Raw genomic sequence first — 22,590 nt, 5'->3', positions numbered from 1 at the left:
CCTTGATATTTACCTTGGAGCTCTTTAGGGGATAAGAAGGAGCTGACATAAGACAGTCAGTAAGAAATGCTTTCAATGGGCAAGGGAGAGTAAATCATTACCCAGACTGGGAGAGTGTCAGTTACCTGCTCCCAAGTTCCTGGTGTGCTCATCTGTTCTTATTCAAATGCTCCCGAATTTCCACATTCCTAGTCAGTGAATGAATTGTGGTTTAGGAACACTAAATCATTCTCACCTTAAAAAGCACCTGGACTTTTCACAGTCAGTTTATGATCAGGGAAAAGACTAGATTACCACATCAATAAAGCCTGGGGAAAGGACACCTGTTAACAGTCCTGTTTCAGATGCATAGCAAAGGGAGGAAGTATGTATTCATTCTTGATTGAAGGGAGAAGGACATTTGGCTGGCTGCCGGTGGGGTTTTCCTGTGCCTCAGCTGGGACTCTGGGAACAACCTGCGTCGCTGTGGTTCTTGACAGCTCTGTTTGCCTGGTGATATTTATGGAGGACTAGAAAGCAGGCATGGGAAGTTTCTCAAGCCACAGATAAATAAATCAACTCATGGGGGCATTTTTCCTCTTCTCAGACTGATTGGGGTGACTGGGAGTAAAACCAGTGTTCATAGATTGCCTGGAGAAACAGTACCCATGAGTGCTCCCTCATCCATTATGCTCTGATCTTTGACAGGCTACAGAGAGTAATTTGATAATTTCACTGTAGTGGCTGACTTTGCCCTAGAGCAAGGGGATATATAATCTTTTGACCCACTGTGTTACAGGGGTGTTAACCTCCTGCTGCATGGCTTTAGTATCTTCAGTCACCCCAGCTATTTTCAAATCAAGTTTAAGTCCTTGTTTAAGCTTTTCCTCCTTCATTTTTGAACTAAATAGTACTATTGCCATCCTTAATTATTTGTTTTTAATTGTATGGGTTTTTTAATGTATTTTTTGTAATTATTTTTATTTTTGTTGATAACAAAAAACCCCAAATCTCACTGAAGAAGATTAGTTTAATTCTCGAACTTGTAGGTTTTCCAGATTTTCTTCACAAACGTAAGCAGGCAGGAGAAAAAAAGATGACTTCAGGTTTTATACTTGCATGACTTCAAGGTGTTAATGACAACCCGAAATCTCATTAAGCTGGAGAGCTGATGACACTGCAGTTATCCAGGAGCTTCAGAATGTTAAGCCTAAAAGAACCAGTCCTTCCTTTTACCACCAGCTGTGTTGCTGTCTCTTCTTGCCTGAAAATTTTACAACCTCCAAGCAAAAATGGGGTCAGTGAGACCTGTTATTTCTACTGTAAAGCCAAGTCCCTCCCTCCGATGTGCAAACCACTGGCATTTTAGGCCTTTAGCAGATACTAACAAAAACAATACAGTGGGAGTTTTCTGTGAAGTCTCCTGGGGCAGTTTGCTATTGCCTGCTCTGGATTACAAATTTTAGTGACTGTGCTTTTTGAAACAAAGGGGAAAATGGCTTAGAACATCAAATTCTTGCTTTTTTGCTAAGCTTCCCTGAAATGCTGAATGCATACTAAAACCCAACATCTTTGGTGCTGCAGTGATAATAGAACAACATCTCTGTAGGAAGAAGTCAGCAAGTTGAGTCCTGGGCCGGGACAACATTCTGAAAAGCACATTTGTCAGGAACTGGTAGGGGCTTGGGCCTGGGGTGAGGAACCTGCCTCCTCTCCTTACCTCTGCCTTATAGATACCAAACTATTTGCTGAACTGTGCATACTTACTACAGTTCACAGCATAGTATGTGAAGAGAAATGCTCACTAGATTGCCTGAAAGCACCAGGGTGGAGCTTGCGTGAGCGTTGGGATGCACAGTGGTGGGAAACACAGTGTGGAATAATTGCCCCCTGCCCTATCACAGCTGAGCTGGTTGCACTTGGCACTCTGAGCCTTGGCTAGATGGAAGGTCATGAAAGCATTTATGTTGTCCAGCTCCTGCTCAAACTTTCCCCCTTTCAGGCAGGGAGAGGAGAGGAGGAATTTTCTGAGATCACATTTCATGAATCTGGGCATTATGTCCTTCTGCCTCAGTGCTCCCTCAGGATGATGCCAGAAATGGAAAGAGCACGTATATGGTAGCAATGGGCTCTGCCCTGAAAATTTTATCTTTCCCCCTTTCCCCACCTTACTGCATGAGCTGGCTTTTCCTCTAGCAGGGCTCATGACCAAGTTGATGTCTGTCTTCCAGCTCCAGCTGGAAGCAGTATCAGGACCCCTACTTCCAAGCAAAATAAATTCCACTGATGAGAAGATCCCTGGGCTGACAAAGGAGTGAATAATTAATTCAGTATTGTACCTAGGAATGGGAGCACTAGGTGAAACCTAATTCCTACTACTACTCTAGAGTGAACGTTGCCTGTAGCTGATTTTGCTGTTGCCTTGGGATGTCACAATATTTGTATGTTCCTTTCTAGGTTCTTTGACCTTCTGAACAGGTAAACGAGAGAGGGAAAGACTGTTATTAATACTCACTGTACCTGAAAAACTTAACAGTAGTTAATGGTGCCTCATTTCCCTGCTATGTTAGAAATTAGAGTAAGATAAAGCCAAGGGATGGACTGTCATGTTTTTTTTTCTCCCTTTAAATGGTTACATTAGAAACATTAATTCGTAGAGGGATTTTAAGACAGAATCAAGTCTTTGTGATCATTGTCTCTGATCCAGCATAAATGGTATCTCAGTTTAAAAGGGGGTTTTGTTTTGTGCAAACTCTCTTGAAATGCTGGGTTTTTCAGTGAGTGTAGCAGCAAAATACAGTGGTTTTTTGGGTTAGAAGCATTATGGCCCTTTCCCCCCCTTCCTGTTCCTCTCAAGGTCAGCTTAACTTGAATACTTCTCAGTTGTGTCTCTTTCTGGGGGAAAAATACTCTTCTGATCTTGAGTACAAACCCTTAGCCTTGCCTTTCTCAGCAGTGAGCAATCTTCTGAGAAGTGGAGCTAGCTGGAGAGTAGGAGCTTCTGCAGCTTGCTCATAAACCATGAGATAAATGGGGAGTGTAAGGATGATATACAGCATGGAGGAACGGGACTCTGAACTGCAGAATAGTTTTAAGTCCTTTCTTCTGTCAGTCCTGTCTTTGCAAATGCTTGTTGCTAAGGAGCTGTAAGCTGGATTTTTTTAATTAAGCTGGCACAAAGAAGGTAAGACTTTATTTCATAGAAGGGTCTGGAATCAGACTTCAGGCTTCTAGAGAGATGCGGTTCCCCAGTGGCTTGTGGGCTCTTTGCAGCGCCCCATGGCACTCCTACTGTTGTCACACATACAAGTAGGCCCTTGTGCTGACTTTCCTGTAAAGATGTGTCATCATGTTGCTCATGCAGGTATTTTCCATGTTGCATAGGGTTATGGGAGAATCCTGTCTTGTTGCAAATCACAGAATATAAACATTTTAATTAACAAGCTTTGAGTTGTAAGTCAGGGCACTGAAAAGAGGAAGAGGTCACCTAGGACAGATATGGGAAGGGGAGCATGCTCGTTGCTGGTTTCTGCTGCCAGCAACAGAAACCAGGATTATCCTTGTTTATCACTGAAACCCAACAGAATTCTGTCATCATTGTTGGGGTCTCTCACTGTTTAGGTGAAATGAACAGTTCCCATTTAAACTGTCAAATGAGGGAAAGAGGTCTTGTATAAGATATATTTCCTTTGGTGCTGGTGGCCAGCAGCCAGCCTGGGATGGCTCTTGTGCAGGACCACTGAAACGAAGACCTGCTGCTCAAGCACACTAGCCTTGCCTCCTCCTGGCACAACTCATGCTTTGCATACCCTTTCTTGCTTCTCCAGTCAGCTTTGTGAGAGAGCTGTATCAGCCAAGGATGCAAACCTCCTCCCTTCCTCAGAAGAGATGGGGCTTTGGCATGACCTTACCTGAACAAAGAGCATCCCCTTGAGGGAGGATCCTTCTTCAACATCGTTTGGGATGGATTTCAACTCTTTTCAGAGACCTGGCAAGGGGCAGGGGCCACTGTTATCTTCGTCTGTAACCAGTCTGGAGGCTGGAATGCCTGACCAGCTCCATTCAGTTTCTGAAGCCAGGGAAATTTATAAAGCTTAAAACACATTAGTGGATGTTTGAATTACTTTCTGAGTGTCCAAACAGGGACATCTGTTGAGAAAAAGCCTGAGAGTTAACACATGAAAGCTGAAGGGGCATCAAATAATCTGTGATGCAACCCTGGCTCCTGGGAGATCAATTTGGGATGGGGATTACCCTGTGCCAGAATTTTGCCTGGTCTCCTGAAGAAGTCAAGAGAGTCACAGTTATCCCAGCCCTGCAGGCTACTTGTTTGCCTTGGAGCTAACAATCTCCCTTCTCATTATCAAGGCTGAAGAAGAGTTAGTAAAGGCTCAGAAGGTATTTGAAGAGATGAATGTTGATCTACAGGAGGAGCTGCCTTCACTATGGAATAGGTGAGTCCTGAAGGTTTTGCTAACGGCTGATAAGGAAGGAAGCGAATATCCAAGCTCTTGTATTGTTGTTCTCCTTAGCTTAGGCTGGGTGTCTGCACTTGATTTCTTGATCATCTTGGAGAGTTTGTCCTAGGTTTCCCTGTAGACAGATTCACCCTGGGCTTTCTGTGCTTCATGATACTCATGAAAAATCTTAACTTTACCACAAAGTGAAACTGTTTCTATGCTTTGTCCAATTCATACCTTTGCCCCACCAACTCTGTCCCACTTTTCTGCTGTGGACAGCAGGCAGAGAAGGCTGGATCACTAAGATTTTGGGGGTGAAGCTGGCTGGTTGGAAGGTGCATCTGCATCTGAGTTGGGTATGTATATCAGCTGACTGATTTAGGGAAGATGAGATGTCAGGAGGATTTATACTGTGACTGGGTTTGGAGAGAGCCAAGAGGTGATGCTTTAGTCACTGTGTCTCACCATGCAAGCTCATGAAGCAACCCAGTGAAACAGCAGGTTTAACACAAGAAGGAGGATGACAGGGCAGGTTGTTCTGCATTGGATGCCACTTTGGGTTTGGGCAGTTGGGTGAACAAAGGGGAAGGAAAGATCCTGGTGTAGCTTCCTTCTGTTGCTGCTAAATGTGCTCCTGGCTATGTGACACATGACTCAGTGAGGAACTAGTGGTTATAAATGTCCTGTTGTGCTCTATTCAACAAAACATAGCCTGAGCGGAGGAAAATTATCTGAGAGAATAGGAAGACTTGAGAGACTAGAGATTTGCCATACCAGTGATTATGGTGATGAAAAAGGAGGAAAAGGAAACAGACCAGCATTCAGCTTGGAAGATGAAGTGGAGGGCAGCAGAAGCTGATGGGAAGGGCACATTAGAATGCAGGCAAAACCCTCCTAGGACTGTCTGGGTTTCCTATTTTTAAATGGAGTGATAACACCTGGGTTGGCAGTGCTGGTCTGTGGGGAATGGAGAGAGAGGGTGACAGCAGGACAGGAAAGCAAAGTGCAGATGTCTGCCTTCACTCCCCTTTCCTCCCAGCCTGGGTCAGGACTCTTTGCTCAAAGCAGTGTGCAGGCCTGGCTGAGGAAGGAACTATGGGGGGATATGTGAACATGGGAGGGATACAGGCACCTGTTCCATGTACAGAACAGTGATACCTCTGGCCTTAGAGAGCATCTCCCTCATGCTGTTGCTTCTCCAGCTGTGTGCTGGTACAGCACTGTTGGCAGCTGGCAGGATGGCTAGAAGAAGCAGGGTGGCAGGCAGCTGCTGAGTTTTTAAGGTGCCACAGGTTGTTCATAGACTGCTGCTATACAGCTGATCCTTCTGCTTTCATGTTGCTCCCTGTGCATATCCTGTGCTTTCTTATTCTTCTGCCCCTGAAGCAAACAGTTAATGCTTTTTTCTTCCTCTGGTGCTGAGGGACTTCGGAGTGAATGAGTATCTGTCCTCCTACCAATTCCCCCAGCTCTTCCCACACTCCATCTGAGTGACAGTCTCTATCCTTTTCCTTTACCTCACCTTGCCACTGCCTCTTCCCACTCGCCCCTTGCTTCTACCCTCCCCAGCCAGGACAAATCAAAATTCTGTCCCAGCTGGCCTCTTCCTCACCCTGGACGTGTTTGCCCCATACCTGGCCTTTGCTCCATCGTCCCCTTCCTGCTTCTCTGCTGCCCTTTTATTTCAGTATGTACCACACCTGACAGAGTTGAGTTTGAATGGGAGTGGTGGGTGAGAGGCAACAGAAGAGGGAGAATTGAAAGTTTTGGGGAGAGCATTGTGTCCATTAAGTTCTTCTGTCTCATTTTTCATTTGGCAGCCGTGTTGGTTTCTATGTCAACACATTCCAGAGTATAGCAGGTCTAGAAGAGAACTTCCATAAAGAAATGAGCAAGGTAAGGTAACTAACAAATACACAACTCCTACAAATACACCCTCTCTTCACTATTATTTAAAACCTCAAAACAACCCCCCCAACACAAACAAAACAACAGAAAAAAAAATCTACAATCAAAAAATAAAAATACCCCAAACGTACCTGGAAAAAAGAAGGCTGGAGAAAACAGAGTATTTTGCCCTATGTCAGAGGAAAATATTAACCCTTACTTTTTTCTGAGCCACTCGGAAGAAAGGCTGTTTGAGATACTAATGAAAAAGGATGGAGCACAGGGAAGAGACCACAGGGCCATGCAGCAGTGGAGAATTTGTGTCACTTTAGAGGGCTCATTTGCAGATCCACAGAGGGAAGAGAAGCCACTTTCTGGCCTATCCCTTGCTCCCTCATTTTAGTTCATCTACATTATGGATTTGTGACATATAACCTGAGCATTCTCAGCCTGGTATCTATTTGCTACCTCCTCTGCTGCCTGGCAGCAAGTTGCTGTGAATCCTCATCTAGCTGTGGGGATGACAACAGCAGGAAATCTGCCAAACTGCAAGTCAGCTGAAGACTGAGTGCAGATTGAGACCTGCCTCACTCTGGTTCCTCAAGAAGGCACTTCCCAGTAGTACCTTTGTGCTATGGTTTCCTTCCTTCCCTCTGACCCAAAAGAAGGCATTGAGTGCTTAGCATGACCCTTGCATGGACTACCAGTTGGCCATGAGTTGGGAATCACAGCACTAAGCAGTGCTCTGCCTGGTAGCGGCAGGCTGGATCCTTGTGCTGTGTGCCAGCACCCATCAGAAACCTCAGAAACAGTATGTGGGAAAGCTCCCCATTGCCACTTTCATTTACAAATATGTTCTTGCTCCTTCACTTGAAAGCTAGAGAAGTCTTGAATTCCTTAGGTCTGTATGCTGCTCCTAAGAGTTGCACACCCTCTCTAAATGTTGCACTAACCTTAATTAGTGACTGAGAACCCAGCTGGAAGCCTCTTATATTCCCTCCCCAGTGTCATCCTGACAAGACAGCTGCTAAGCAACAAGCAATGTTATAGTCCCTCAGTTTCCATCAGTCAGGGGCCCTCTGCCTTGATGTAATGCATTAATTTTGAGCCCTGCTGACATTTCATGGAGACCTTTCCAGTAAATAGCCTCCTCTTCCCCACTTAGGGATGAACTGATTCAGAAAAGGGAGGATTGTTACAATTGTCAGTTTGTTGCTTTTGACTTATATTCAGCAAAACATGGGAAAGATGCTTGTTAGACAGGAATTCTCTTCTTATATCACGTCTTGGATTTTTCTTTCCTGATGAGTTTTGTATGAGAGCAGGGCTTTTGCTTTGTCCCATAAGAGCCATCTGTTTCTTATTACTTCTATAGCATCCAATTAACTGCTGGTGTTGCCGGCATGATCTATCCAACATTGACTGCATTGGATCCCTCCTACCAGTGATAAATCTGGTGTGTCATCTTGTTTAAGAATTGGCTGTTTCAGAATTGGAGTGTCTGGAGGGAATGTTGCATCCTTTGGTGCCAGAGAGTTTAACTCCATAGGAGGTCCTGCCCAAACCTAAATGGCCCAGGCAGCCTGTGAAGTCAAGGCTTGTTGACTGGAAATACAGCTGCCTTTGGCTCCAAAGTTGAAATTACCATATCCCAAGCTTCAGTATGCAGGTCTGAGGAACAGCTTTGGCCACAGTTCCAGAGTGAAGCTTCAGTTCTACCACACAGACCCATACATAGATTAAACACTCTTCCTGGTTCTGCTATGGTATCTGGCAGCACACCGGTGGGAAAAGATGATAGAAAAGCAAGGAGAGTGATGTGTAAAGGAGATAAAGCATTTGCATGAGTTGCCAGCAGCTCCTCAACACTGGGAGCAGTGGAAACAGATGTAGGACTGTCCTCTCTTGGGGTAGCTGAGTATGTGCACATGTACAGCAGATGCCTGCGTTTGGTCAGCCTGTGCAGGCCAGCCTGGACTCTCCTCTGGCACTTGGGCTCTTTTCTCATTTTTTTTTCTTTTGTTTTTGTATTTTGCAGTTGAACCAAAACCTCCATGATGTCCTGTTGGGTCTAGACAAGCAGTACTCGGGCAATGCCTTCCCTGTTAAAGCACAGCCCAGGTCAGTAACTGTGGGATTAGTATCTTTCCTTCAGCAAGGGTGGAGGGACAGGGAATTCTCTACCAGAGGTATTGAAACCTCCATGTTGTCAGCTGTGGAATGATTTGACTATCTGCATATGGCCAGTCAGTGCCCTCTTAAGACTCCCTAGAGCATGTCCAAGATTACACTTGGGGCTGAATGACAATGCAATACCTCTTGATTTTCTAGAATAACATCTGGAGGCCTGAACTTTCACTAGGTGCTGATATTTAGACAAATGACACTCAGCTCTGCTTTTCTAAAGTTGAATTCCATGCACTGACATGTAATACTGAGCTGTCCTTCCTTCTGGGTCCAGTTGCCTAGCACCTGTCCTTCAAAAGCTTCCACCATGTACCTGCAGCTTGTGAGCTTGAGCACCAAGAGCCCATTTGTTTCCCTGGCCTCCTCTTTGGACCTCCAAACTTGGAACTATGTTAATGCCAAGCCCCTCATGTACCCAGCTGAGGTGCATTTCCTCTGTGTGTGTTGTGGAATTAGTTGCAGCCTCACTAACATGAGGCCTCCTGATCTCAGAGCACTTCCAATCTGCAAGTACGCAAGGAGTGAGTGTGCTCTGGGCCCCAAGTTTTCTTTCCTCAGCTGGGTTCATTCCTGTATAGTTAAGTGCAAGTCTGCACATTCTCTAGCACTGAGAAGGGAGGGAGAGGTTGGGCTCTGGATGAGGCTGCCTGGCTTCTATCCAGGATGCGTGAGTGATGAAACAGTGTTGGGCTCTGGCTTCCAGCTGCTGCTAATCCCACATGCTGGGTGAGCAGGAGCACAGCCCAAGTCCTCAACTGGTGTATTGACAGAGGGAGGAGGTGAAGTCAGCATGAACTAAGGGCAGACTGTGGTATGAGTGCATTGATTTGGAAAGGCTAGATCAGTTGTTGAGACCTCTGTGGTCCCTTGTCTCTCCTCCCACTTGAACCTCCTATTGCGTTCGTTCATAGATGGCTTACATGTCTTATTCCAGCAGTGTATGTGGTGTTTGCCAGCTCTAAAGGAAGAGGATGTTTGAGTTGAATTTGGCTCCTGAATTTTGGTTTGCTAATGCCAAATTTCCAAGATCCTAGTAGAAATGCTTCTTGTGTAAATAATATCTTCTTCCCAAGTTAGCTTGTGGTCTCTGATTATCACAACCCAACAAGACTGAAGCTTTGTGAGGAGGCAGTGATGCCCATCCTCTTGCTGCCATTTACATTGTCTCTGACAGCAGCATCCTCCAGGCTCTTTTGGAAGAGGATGAGGTAACAGGACAGATGAAGGCTGTAGCCATTGTTTTGTCCAGCTCTTTCTTCTCTTTCTCCAGGAAGTAATTGTAGGGTACAGTGACAGCCTGTCCCAGGCATTTTCATTGTTGTTGCAGCATGAAGTTTCTGGCCTGAAAATGTTTCCAGTGAATAAATTATCTGTCATAATGATTCCTGCCCCCACAAACTGCTAGTTCATCTGAGGCTGTAATAGATATCTCAGCTGCAGTTCTATGCCCTTTGCCTGTCTATGAGATCACAGGGCCCTAAAAACAGAAAATGAGTGCACACACAGAATCTGAGTGCTGCTGCTTCATCCCGTACACCCTGCATCTTGGCTGAGATGCCAAACCTGCCCCAGAGCAATTCTCTTCCTCATGAGCACAGTGAAGCAGGTTGTTACAGGAGGATATAGGTTTGCCAGCGTAGTAAACATGTTTTGCAGTGACCAGGAAATTCTAAGAGGCATTTCTGTCTCTCCTGTGTGTCTGGTCTCTCATTGTAGTGCAGGGCTGGAGAAAGACTGTGCAGGAGGAAATAGTCTTCACTGATTCGATTGCTTATTGTGGTCTGCAGTAAGAGCAGATGCTTCCCTAGCCCTTTTCTACTGGGAAGGGGATTGGAGATTGATACAATAGCAGGAAATGAATGAGGAGGTGTGAGAAGAAAGGCAATTATCCATGCACATCATTATGGCATTCGTGCAAAGCCCTACAGAAACATTACTGTGGCTGATGAATCTATGCTGGCTGTGTAGCACAGTAGCACAGAGCAGCTGATAAATTAATGGAAACCTCAGACATATGTTTGGAATTTGTTTCTGAAGGAGTTTAAACATTTGGGCTCAGATGCCTGGAAGACCTAGGAGATCTCTAGTATTATCCTAGTATGATTGGACAAACTGAAAAAAAAAAAAAGACATAGGAAAGCTACTAATTATGTTCCACATATAAGACTGTGCACAGATTGTGTAAGTAAAGGAGAATTTGGGGAGCTTGTTTCTTGTGTAATATTTACAGGATAGAGTGTAGAGCTGTGATTACCTGTGAAAAAAAAGACATTTACAATTCTTTACTGGTGTCTATTCACTTTTGTTTTTCTTCTCCATGTGCACCCTGGCCCCATATTCCAAAGAGCAAGGAAAACATTAGTTTGCTCACATATGTGTAGATCTTTGAAAGGCACAAAAAGCCCTCTACTACCCTCTCCAAACCAGGCTATAGCTTTCTATGAACCAAACGAAGTGTGTACATGTTTCTGTGTGTGTCCCTCTGTGTGTGTGTGTGAGAGAGAGAGAAAGTGGAGATTTCATCATCTCGATTGCAGTGAGATCTGTGTCGCCAAGTGAATGTGTCGCCAAGTGAATGTGAAAGCTTAACTTTTCCTCCCTGGTTTGACTGTGCCACCCTGTAACGAAAATGATTTGCGTGCCATCCTCAACAGAAAGAAAACTAAACTGTTCGCCAGGCTGAGGAAAAAGATGAGCAGGTACTGGTGTGGAGAGCAGCATTTCGATATGTGTTTAATTTAGTTCCTAAAGCTGGAAAGGCTGTTGCTGGACTCTTAACAGCCTGGCACGTGTTAACCCTGTGATGGGAGAGGGTTGTTTTGCATGATACAATATGTTCATGGCCTGCTGGGTCCTGTGAGATCAGTCTGTATCTGGATAATCCCATTAACTGCTTGTGTGCCTGGTTTGAATCCTTGCTTCTTTCCCTGTCTAAGAAGGCAGTATAAAAGCTCAGGCATTGTCTGTTCAGTTGTTCTTGTGTGACTAAAAGCGTGGTGCTGGGTTTTCCATGGGAAATATGGGCAATTTTAGTGATTAACAACTAGTTTTACCTAGCGGGGCTTGCCCTTTTGAACAGATCTGAAATGCTTCAATCTCATTCTATGTCTGGCCAGGGAGGACAACAAAGCAGGTCTTTCAGAAATCCAGTTCTGTCTACCCATTGCAGTTGGAAGGATAATGAGGTGGGAGAAGGACACTTCTGGCTTTGCTCCTTACTTGCTCTGTTCTTGAGGGTACTTGATATTTTGCTTCATCCATTGAAAATTTTGTGCAGGGCTGAAGAAAAAGTAAGCCCATTGTCTTACATAAAGACTAATGTCAGAGTCTTTCCTTTCAAGGCAGTGATGGCATTGAATAACTGGATTGCTATGATGCCTAGAGTTACTATAGGCCAAGAACATGCTCTGGAGCAAAGTTGGAATTGCCACATTATGGCATGGAAATGCTTCCTAATTATTTGTTAGTCTCTCTGTTAGTATTTTCTCCATGGGTTCCTTATAAGAAGAAAAAAGATAATGATTCTCAAGATGATGCTGTACCAGCAATGAAAGCAAGTGCTGGTGGATTGAAATCTTTGATTGAAAACTTTGGATCCTGGCTTTGCACTGACTAGGGCAAGTCATGCAGTCTTTCTCTTTGTCTCTGCTGTGCATCCTTTGTAAAGTAGGGGGTGGATGTTGGAGAACTGCAATTTCACAGGGAAAGCTGGTGGGCAAATCTTGGTTTTAATATCCTCAAATGAGTAAAGGAATATCTTGTGTTACTTTTTTGATGTTTTCTACTGTAGGAAAATGATGATTTACAGGAGTACTTCTCTGGGTGTCTGTCTCTGGTTTTTGGTTGGACCAGTGTTATACCTGCACCAGGCAGGAGGTCTAGTATTTCCAGTCACTGTGAATGGACAGATGCTACAACAGAGGGGTAGCTAGTAAATCTCATCGTGATGAGTTCTAGACACAATGTCTTCCTGTTCTGCCCTCATGAAGTTCAGATGGCCCAGCAGTTAAGGTGCCTGACTGGGGCTGCGCTGGAGGTTTCTGCTTTCAGAGCAGCTGCTGGGGACACAGAGGAATGTGCAACCCCTGGTGCAGGAAAGAAGGGTGTGGGACTCAGTCACTCTTTGGTCTGTACCAAGAATGTACATTTGTGGCACTCTTTGGGCATGTAGATGCCTTTTCCTCCTTTATCCCACTTCCTCTTTTTTAAATAATTCTGCAGCCTCCTTTGGTGCTAAAAAAAATTAATTTTGGCTAAAAAGCCATATTTAAGCCTTAGCTGAGATACCAACTTTTTTACTTTTTAACTTGAGAACTTGGCAGGAGGTGACTAGTCTGTTTTTACTATATTGGAAAGCAGGTTTCATACTCTAACATAGGATTGTTACAAGCACATGGGAACCCCATCTGCAGATGTTACTCTGCTTTTCCAGAACAGATGAGGCAGCCCTATGAGAACTCTGGGAGCTCAGCAGCTTTATAGCTGCTGGAGGATTTTGGCTTCTCATTCAGCTGCATTAACTGCATTAGACCCTCTTCCCACCTCTCTATTTGGAGAAGAAAGTTGACACCCTTTTCCCTTCCCTGCCTGATATTCCTGGATTTGGCATCACTTCCCAACTGCTCATGGAAAGGAAAAAGAGAGAGTAATGACCTTTCTTCTCTGACTTGCTTTTACTGTGATACTCAGGTTTGGTCAGTGGGGACAGTCCTTACACTCTTGCTTTTTTCTGTGTTTCCTGTAGCAAGCAGTCAGTTTGGAGCCAGGAATTTGTGTGGTCAGTGTGTGCTCCCTGGGTGCCTGTGAAGGACAGAGGATCCCGGGGACAAGCTCTCTTGTCACTGGTTGCCCTGACTAAATGCGTGCAAAGCAACAAGTGCAGGAATGAAGGTGCCACTTGGGGAGGGGGTTGGAAAGGCTCAGCCAAAATTAGCACTGGCATTTTCCTAGGAGGATCAGCCAACACATCAAAAAAGCTGTAAATAGTAGTGACTTAATGACAGATTTAGTGGGAGGCCCTCTCAGCCCTTGTAGGGATGATGGGAAGAAACTGGACTCTCATACGGGAGCCTTTTACCAGTATATCTCCAAATTAAGTCACTGCCAGGGACCAGATATAAGGCACTAAAAAGCTGCTTCATGGTCTTTAGAGAACAAGCATAAACTCCTCTCTCATTAGAGAAGTGGGCTCTTCATGTCCTTTGAAGAAAAAGCCTACCCTTGTGTTGGTAGGCCAGCTGATAGCCAATACTCCCAGTATTCCCAGTGTAGTCTGGGCATTTGAGGAATCTTGGCAGTCTGGCAATAGTTCACTGTGTCCTCCATCTTTCCCAAAGTGCTTTCAACTGTAGAGAAGGTAACATGTACTTTTCTTTCCCCAGCTCTAGCATCAGAATACATTTCCTGCCATTTCCTGCTGCTCCCTGGTGACTCCCATTTAGAGCAGGACTTCCTTACCTTCACCTTCCAACCATTACTTATTTTAATCTGCAGTATAACCTTGTCAATTTTGCAGAAATCTTCACAAAACCCACTGTTTTGAAGTTATTTCTGAGGACTTCTGAGGAAGGTCACTGTAGGCATATCCAGTAGAACTGAAAAGCTGCAGGGATTGGTGTACATGTTCTTTAGCCCCTTTTCCTCTTCTTTTCCCTCTTTTTCCCTTGGCATGTGTACCTCTAAGAGCTGATGGCAGAAAATGTGTTTGGGTTTGTTGCATCATGTTGGTGTGCTGCTGGCATCAGTGTTGCCAGGAACATTCGACCTGCATGTGGACCTGAAAAACAGGTGCTTTTGTGGAGAAATGTGTGTGTGGGGTGTGGATATGGGAAGAAAGTGGGAGGTGGGAAATAGATGAGGATGAAGTGAATGAAGAGGGAATGGGATGGGGAGCTTGAAAGCCGGAATGCTGAGCTCCCCCTGCTTCAGATGCTTGCTTGGAAGGGTAGGTTTGTTGAAACGCCTTGCTGTCCCTTCTTCCTCTTGTTGTTTCCCTAGTTGTGAGTGTTTAGCAATGAGGCTATGGTGCATGTTAGCCAATGACCACACCTCGGGCATCCAAATGTGAGTGGATGCATGACTTGAGCTCTGGGCTTGCTTGGGACAGAGCAAAGTAATAATCAACTTGATGTTGCCGCAGAGTCAGCCCTGCATTGCTCTAGTCGTGGCTCTACACCAGCATTTAATATCTCAAGTTGTAAGAGAGGATCTGTGCCTTTCAGCCTTCTCCCAAGGCCTTTAACTTCACAAGAACTGCAGTTTTAAAAGTGGGGGCAAACAACATCACCCACTGTGGATGAGGTTGCACAGCCCTTTCGCAGTATTCTGTTATATTCTGTTTACAGCTGTGTATAGTTTTGCAAAACTGTAACCACTTCTGCTAAATATCCCCTACTAGTCTCTGCTTCTGCATGACTTGATATAAATTGAGTAGTTGCTTTTTGGGGAGCTGAATTTCAGCCACAATGATTCAGCTGCTCCTGAGAATTAGGCTGAGAAATGGCTTTACCTTTGTCCCTGTTGAAATTCTTTAGTAACCAGCTTTTTATAAATCTGTCATGATTCTATACTTTGAAGACTTGACACTTGGCCAGGGCAAGCCCTTAAAGAAAGGTGTGTGCCTCTTCCCGTTCCTTTGAAAACTCTCCCCAAATCTGGCCAAATTATGGACCAACAAACGCTGTTGGCATATGCTTCTTGCATCTTAATTCCCTGAAAAATCCTTCTTGACTGTGTGCCAGAAACACACAGTCAAGTCCTGGAATAAGGACCAATTGGAAAGACAAGGCCAGAAGGGGTTCATAACTGAAAATAAGGCTGGGAAGACTTTCTGTAATAGAGAAATCTTTATTAGTAGCTGTTTCTTTGCTGTCTGGAGTGATCTGTGAAACTTCTGGCTACTCTGCCCCTCTTTCAGCTTGGCTAGTTTGTACCATGTAGAGGATTATGATATTGTATGTTTACAGCCTCAGTTCAGGTATTGCAGATCTATTAATCATAACCCACACAGGTGTCACCTGTGGATACACCACCATACAGAAAAAAAAATGTTACCTATAGAATTTAAAACTAAGCAAGCTGCACAGAATTCCTTCCACCATCTGCTTCCCCAGTGTTAAAAGACTACAACTTAATGTCAGGCACTTACATTAGAATCTAGCAGAATTAAAGATGCCTGGTTAGTTTTTATTTTGTTTGGTTTTCTGTGTCTGAGGCAAAGTGTATCCATGCAGTAGGAATTTAGGGGGTAGCCTGCTGCTACTAGTAATGCTGCTGCAGTGTGTTGTACTGCAAGTGACTCAGCAAAGGTGTTTGTAGAGGCTTCAAATGTCTTCATCACATATCTGGGCAGTGAAGCAAAGAGATAATGGAGGCCACTGATCTGTGCACAGCTCCTCCTAGGCTTGGCTCAGACTTCTCTCTCTCTCTCTCTCTCTCTCTCTCTCTCCCTTTCTCCCTTCAATTCCTTCAGTGACAGCACCCCAGCGAAAGCAAATAAAAGCCCCTCGCCTCCACCAGATGGATCTCCCATCACCAGCCCTGAGACCAAGACTGTCAACCATGATCTGGAACCGTCCACTTTGGAAGCGCCTGGGGCAGGCATCCCCAAGTCACCATCTCAGGTAGTGTCTCCATGACATTGACCGTATCTCTGCAGTATGACCACTGTTGACACAAGCTCCGTGAGTCAAAGACATCCATCAGTTGCATTTTTGGACTTCTTCCTGCTACTGAGCACAGAGGATATGAATGACTGTTGTTCTCCTTCACTGGTTCCTGAGAGGTTCTTGAGAATACAAGTTGCTTATTGGTCATCTCTAGTTCATATAGGGAAGAACTAATCTGTCTTTGAATATCTCTACAGGGGAAAGGCTAGTAACACATTTTGCTGTCTGGTAGAATGGTCAAGAAGATCCAATGAGGATAGAGTTGTAGCTAGGCAAGGAAGTTTGTTCTTTACATTTTAATTGACCCGTGGAATTCGATGGTCCAGTTTCTTCTCAAGAACTTCCGTTACTGAGGAATGTTCAAAGAAGGAAAATTAATACTGATAAGGAGAACATCTGTACTTTACATGGTGTTTCATTTTAATCCCAAGATAAAGTATTATGCTAAAAATAAAGGAATTATGCTACAGATTAGATGGGTACCAGGAAGAAAGCTGTCCATTATATGGAGCTATACCTTCCATATGGCCTTTTTTAGTCCTCTCCTTACATGGGAGATACCCAGTGGTGTGTTTAAAATAGCAGATGTAGTTCCTGCTACTCAGCGTATAAAAAACATTTGCTTCCTCTTTCCACTCCTCTATATTCCTCCATTGCTAAGTGGGGAAAAACCTCAGTAGGGAAAAGCAGTAACTATGCCAAATTTATGTCTGGTGCCAATCCTTGCATTTCAGTAAGTGGGACACAAGGGAATAGTCTTCCAGGAAGAATTAAAGCTGAGGGGTTCTGACCAAGCTGGTGAGAGAAAACCCATTGCTTCTGAAAAGAGACGAGTGCAATCCAGAACTTCCTTGCTGTTGTCAAATGCAGAAGTTGATTCCAAATTCAGGCCTGTGGTGCAGGCTGTCGCCTGTTTTTGGACAGCCCCTCATGATGCTTTTCCCTCCACTGCATTTTTGATTTTCAGGATTATCTAGGGACAAAAAGGGGATGTTTCTAATTGGCAAAAAGGTCTTTTCCAGCCCTGTGAGACGTGTGGATGTCTGGCATCCAGGGTCTCTGCACTGCTCAGCATCACACAGCTTAGAGCAGCTTTGCCACCACCCTGGCTAGGACCTTGGAGTAGGGTATGCATATGAGAGAGAGAGGATATTGCATCCAGAATTGCCTTCCTGTTTTTTTTCAGAGATTGGCATAACTTGACTGAAATTTGGAATAAGAAATCCTCCATTTTTATTGAGCTGTTCACTGCAGGTGTCACTTGCCCTGCCTGTGGACTTGTCTTGCCAAGTTTGACTTCTTACCTTTGCTATAAATAGTACACATAAGCCTTGTTTTTGCCAGTCTACAAGTACTTTCTCATTCACTTGTTGCCTTCCTGTCCACAGGAATGGGGGTGGAGGCACCCCATGTTGAGCAAGCAGAATATTCCAGTGCAGCCCTGGCTGGAACCTTAGATGGGCTAGAGGGAAGTCTGAAACGATATTTGCAGCTTATGCTGCCACTGCCTGGCAGCTCTTTCCCAGCCTGTATTTAATTCATTCTTCTGAGCTTCGCTACAGTGAAAAGCAAGAGCTCCTATCTGTATTTGTACTAGGTGCTAAGAGATGGAGCCAGCTCTAGAGGGAGGGAAGACAAAGACAAGGGTTTCATACCAAGACCTAAGGTTGGTGCCTGTGTGGATAAAGTCTAGAAACCAAGTGTGTGTCAGCTTGCCAGCGAGTTGGAAAGCACAAAGTGTCCACTCTCTCAACAGTTCTGACTGAAATCTTCAGACTAATACTCAGAATCTTCACAGGTGTTATTACTTTTGGTCAGTGGGTAAGTGATTTGTTCAAGGGTCCTCCTAGAGAAACTAGGGGTCTTGGAGCAAAAAGCACCAAGCAAGTACAGTTCTCTGGCCTCTACAGTCTGAAATAGTAATGCAAAAGCTGTGGAGAGAAAGACAGCAAAACAAGAGAAATCAGATAAATACTAAATTTTGAGTTGCTCCCTATGCCAAAACCATATTCATTCTTACTCTTACTGTTCTTTAATTCTCAAAATCAGCTTATTTCTGTCTTCTGGGAGAAGCAACTGCTATTGGGTCTATATACTGAGTAATTTGATGATGACACAGACTTCAGGGGTCTGTGAAATTTGAAAGGTCAGACTTCTGCTCTCAGTTACACCACTGAAATGCTGCAATGACACTTTGAAACCAGTGCAACTAAGCTGAATTTAGAAAGGTGAAGCTTTTTGGGATCCAAGTCAGTAGAAAAAATTTAGAGGGTTTCTTTTCTTTTAGGTGGCAAAGTTGTTTGTGCTTGATGAATTTACAGGTACAACCTGACATCAGTATGCAATCCTGTTGTCTTTGAAATGTTGTTTTAGACTGCTGTTGGCGGTAATGCTGGACACTGTGGAAGTGGTGGTGTTCAAGATGCTAGTGCATTGGAAGGAAGGAGAGTGACTATTTTTGAGAAATAAATAGCAGAAGTGTTGGGACCTCTTTGTAGAGTTTGTAATAGGAGCTTCCCATTTCTGCAGATGGTGGCTCTGTTCTGAGAATAGCTTTTCCCTGAGATTTCTGGTCCCTTCTTGCAACTGTCAAACAGGGGATTTTCAGGCAATGGTTGTTCTTGGGGAATATGGACACACCACCTTCTGCAAACAGTGAGAAGCTGGAAGTGAAAACGCTACTTTTGTTATTTCCCCGTGCCATCTATTTAGTGGAAAATGTGTGTTTGCACTCTCTGTAAAGTAGGTGAACCCAGTAGAAAACTAGGCATGTCCTTAGCAATGTGAATAAATGTCTTGTAGAACTCAGTTTTATTCTGGAAGAGTGGGAACACAGGACTAGGAGTTGGGGATTCTTATGTTTCAGATCTGGGCCTCACGCTGATATACTGAGTGCTTACTGGCAGAGTTTTGCTGCCTTGGGATCCTAGGTATGACAAGAAGATCAAGTAACTGTAAAATATCACTGTAAATGGAAAGCATTGTCATTGCTGAGCATTGCTGTGGTGCTGGGAACTTGCATGGCTGATTTGTTCCAACACAGCAGCAGCCTCTCAAAGTTTGATTTGCTCTAGAAATGATCACTGAAGGCTTGTGCACATTAAAATGTGAAAAGGATAGGGATGTGTTTGTGTAGGAAGGGTCTACCGTGGCCTCACATAGGGTTGTGGATGCAGGATGCAGTGTCAGGCTGAGTCTCAGTGGGAATTAGGATGTGTTAGAGTTGCAGGGTCAGACTTTGTTATGCTTTCTCTGGGATCTCCATTTGGGAAACCTGACTTCATTAGTGTCAATGCTCATTGGTGAAACTGAGAGCAGAGTTGTGCCTCCAGCAGTCATGGCTTCTCAGGAGTCTGAATTGTTATTGCCTAAAGCTGAGAAGTGGTAAGAAGCTATCAAAAGCTCCTTCAGACCTTAAGGTACGCTGGTAAAAAGTGCACCAGAGAACCAGTACTGGGCAGATCAGAGTCTGTCCTCATGGTCACCTACAGATAATAGGACAAACTGAGTTTGATCTCTCATTCCCTTAGGTATGGTAAGTATGGTAACGGGAGGCAGCGCTGGCCTGGTCTATTGAATTGTGTTCTCAGTAATTGATCTGCTCCCTTCCCAGTGGTTCTTTTGAAGGTTGCACGTGCTTTAATTATGTATGCATGTATTGCCAATGCATATTAATTGTGTTACGCTTCTCCTCTGCAGAGGGAAACTTCAGCTGTGGGCTGAAGTGTAACTAATGATGCCAAACCTTCTCTGGAGGCGTGTAGTTGTTTGTTGTTTTTGTTTGTTTTGTTTCAATTAAGCCCTTCACCCTCCCTCCCTCCCTCTCTCTTCAGATGGAGTTGATTGGACCTTGCTCTGTGCCTGTGGTTGTGATTTTCTCCACCTTCAGTTTTTGTGGCTAACCTGATTCCTGTCTCTCGTTTTTTTGGGTGTCGCCGTCTGTGCTGTGGCCGTGTGCTCACTTGCATGCAGTTGAGGAAAGGGCCTCCGGTGCCTCCGCCTCCAAAACTCACCCCCTCCAAGGAGATCAAGCAGGAGAACATCATCAGTCTGTTTGATGACAATTTTGTCCCCGAGATAAGTGTGACAACCCCTTCGCAGGTTAGCTGCTATGCCCTGCCTTATGTTTCTCTGCCTCTGAACTCTTCCTTTCAACCTTTCTTCTCTTTGGAGATGTCAAGCCATGAAACCTGGTCAGGTGGAAGAGGAAGGCATGATCAACATTGGACCTCAGAGGGAAAGGGAGGCTAACTTAGAGGGGAGGGTGGCTGGAAGGCAGCTTTGACAAACACATTGCCCTTTGAGAGCTTTTGTTCATTGAAGAAACAGGAGAAATGAAAATGGTGAAGATGCCAGAAAGCAATTGCTGCATTTGTTCAGTAGCAACGACATAGAGTATGGCTCTCCTCATTTCCCACATTATGCTTTGTACAGACCCACTGATCGTGGCTGTGGATGAAGCATATGTTTTCTGCTCTTTTACATCCCCAGGTGCTGACCCTGGCATCTGTTGGTTCTGAGAGAAGGCAGTTTTGTGCTCTCTGTGCATATGGGTTTTGTGGTTTAAAGCTTTCACCTGTATAGGGAAGGCCAACATGAATTGTATAAAATTCATTGCAGAGGATGGGTACCTCCAGGTTAGATGAGCAGGACGGTGCCCACTGTGAATTTAGGACTCCTGATACAGTCTGTCACTCTTCCCCACCCAGTGGTTCCCATCAGAATATTCTTCTCTTGTGGCACCTTTTGAAGCCCACAAAAAGGAAAACAATTTTCAAATTATATATTTTCCTCTTTATTTTCCTTCTGGTTTTCACCACTGCAAGAGAGGATGCCCAGCTAGGGAATTCTATGTTGGATCTAGGAAAATGTCAGTCCTTACATATATGGGAGCCTGACCAGATTTCTGGCTGTATCATGAGATACCTGCATCTACTTTTTTTTTTAAATATATATAAGCACATGTGTATATATATATATATATATATATTTTCCCCTAAATGCTTGTTAAAACACAAGTAAAGTTTCTATAGATGCTCATCTGTGACTCATTCTCTAACTCTTCCTTGCATCATCATGCTCCATTGCCTCTGGCTTGCCAACTTCCATCCAGCTGCTGAGGAGCAGAGGTAGAGTGGGGAGGGAAGGAACTCTGTGTCAGATTTTGCACTGTGATAAATAAAGCTTGCAGAGCAGAAAGATGATTTGACAGCAGTGTTGGAAGTTGGGGACCGCAGGCAGTTGAGCAGCTCTTTCTTTTCTGTGTTTCCTTATATCATAACAGACAGCTTGGTCTGCCCCATGATTTGTATCAGGTATTTCCACGTGAACGCCAGCCTTTTCTCAGACATACTGTTCTGCACCTGGTCAGTGCTTTGCCCCAGGATGGGAACTGCTACGACTTTCAGTCAGATGGGGGTCTGAAGGAAGACTCTGGTTGCCAGAACAATATTCACTGAAGCACCCAACAGGCACTAGTGTTCAGTGTGTGGCCCAGGGCCATTACTATTGGATGTTTTTGCTCCAATGAGTTGTGGAGATCTGGGTAAAGTGTGCTAGCCCTTGTGTGTAAGTCTTCATTGGCAGGTAGAAATGTTCCATGATTGGAGCCTTTGATGTCTCATTACTAAACAAAACTGAACACTGGTGTTGGAGCCTCTCTGATGGGTGGCCTGGATGTGCTGGAAGAATGTACTAGAATGCCAGTTGGTTTTGCATATGGTCAGGGTTTATTATTGTAAGATGGGAGAGATTGGTTCCCTGTCCTCATCCCTATGGATCTCAAAAAGAGGTGTTCGTAAGGGAGGGGAAAACACAAAAGAAAACTGGAATAAGAAGAAACTAGAGGAGGTGAAAATTATGGTGGTGTGGTTTGTATTCGGAGGAGTTTCTCTTAAATGGTGTCTTTTGCTACTCTCTAGGAGTTAATTTCCATTGTAGGACTGTGATATAACTGTGGAGACCAACCTGCCACACTCTGTGTGATGTTGGAAAGGTAGCTGAAGCAGTACGGCCAGTGAGCTGGGAGGTCAGTGGAAATGGGCAAATCTTCCTGGACTTCCTGGACCCAGTGGCTTCCTCTGACACTTGGGTAGAAAGGTGTGTCTTGTAGTGGTTAGGTTAAATCTAACCCCCAAAAGTGATAGTTTGTTTTTGAGTACTAGTGACTCATGTCTTTTCTAGTGACTGTTTTATTAATGGTAATCAGTGAATGTGCTGTCTTTAGCTAGAGTGTTAATCACAGTTATCCTGCTGACTTTGAAGAGGTGAGCAAAGCTTCTCAAATTATGCTTTGCTAGAAGACTTGAGCGCATGTTTCTGGGATGTCCAGAAATGGGAACCGTTGAAAAAATTTTTGGATTGGGGAGTGGTTCAAATACCTTAGCTTGAATGAGTTGCCATATTCTGTG

The 22,590-nt window shown here is 44.4% G+C and overlaps 1 protein-coding gene across 3 annotated transcripts in view; it reads left to right on the top strand.

The window, feature by feature from the left end:
* BIN1 (bridging integrator 1) overlaps positions 1-22,590 on the top strand; it is a 96,718-nt gene that overhangs the window by 56,657 nt on the left and 17,471 nt on the right. For 2 of the 3 annotated variants that reach the window (XM_005153822.3, XM_031053175.2), the window contains exons 7-11: positions 4,348-4,433; positions 6,260-6,335; positions 8,365-8,447; positions 15,985-16,135; positions 20,153-20,281. In XM_005153822.3, coding sequence (XP_005153879.2) covers positions 4,348-4,433; positions 6,260-6,335; positions 8,365-8,447; positions 15,985-16,135; positions 20,153-20,281 — 525 coding nt within the window. The remainder of the gene's footprint in view (positions 1-4,347; positions 4,434-6,259; positions 6,336-8,364; positions 8,448-15,984; positions 16,136-20,152; positions 20,282-22,590) is intronic. The other variant, XM_005153825.2, reaches the window with a different exon arrangement.

Source organism: Melopsittacus undulatus, chromosome 4 (genome assembly GCF_012275295.1).
Source record: "Melopsittacus undulatus isolate bMelUnd1 chromosome 4, bMelUnd1.mat.Z, whole genome shotgun sequence".
NCBI classification, from domain to species: Eukaryota; Metazoa; Chordata; class Aves; order Psittaciformes; family Psittaculidae; genus Melopsittacus; species Melopsittacus undulatus.
The sequence above is the reverse complement of the archived record's forward strand: the minus strand, read 5'-3'. Positions and strand labels throughout refer to the sequence as shown.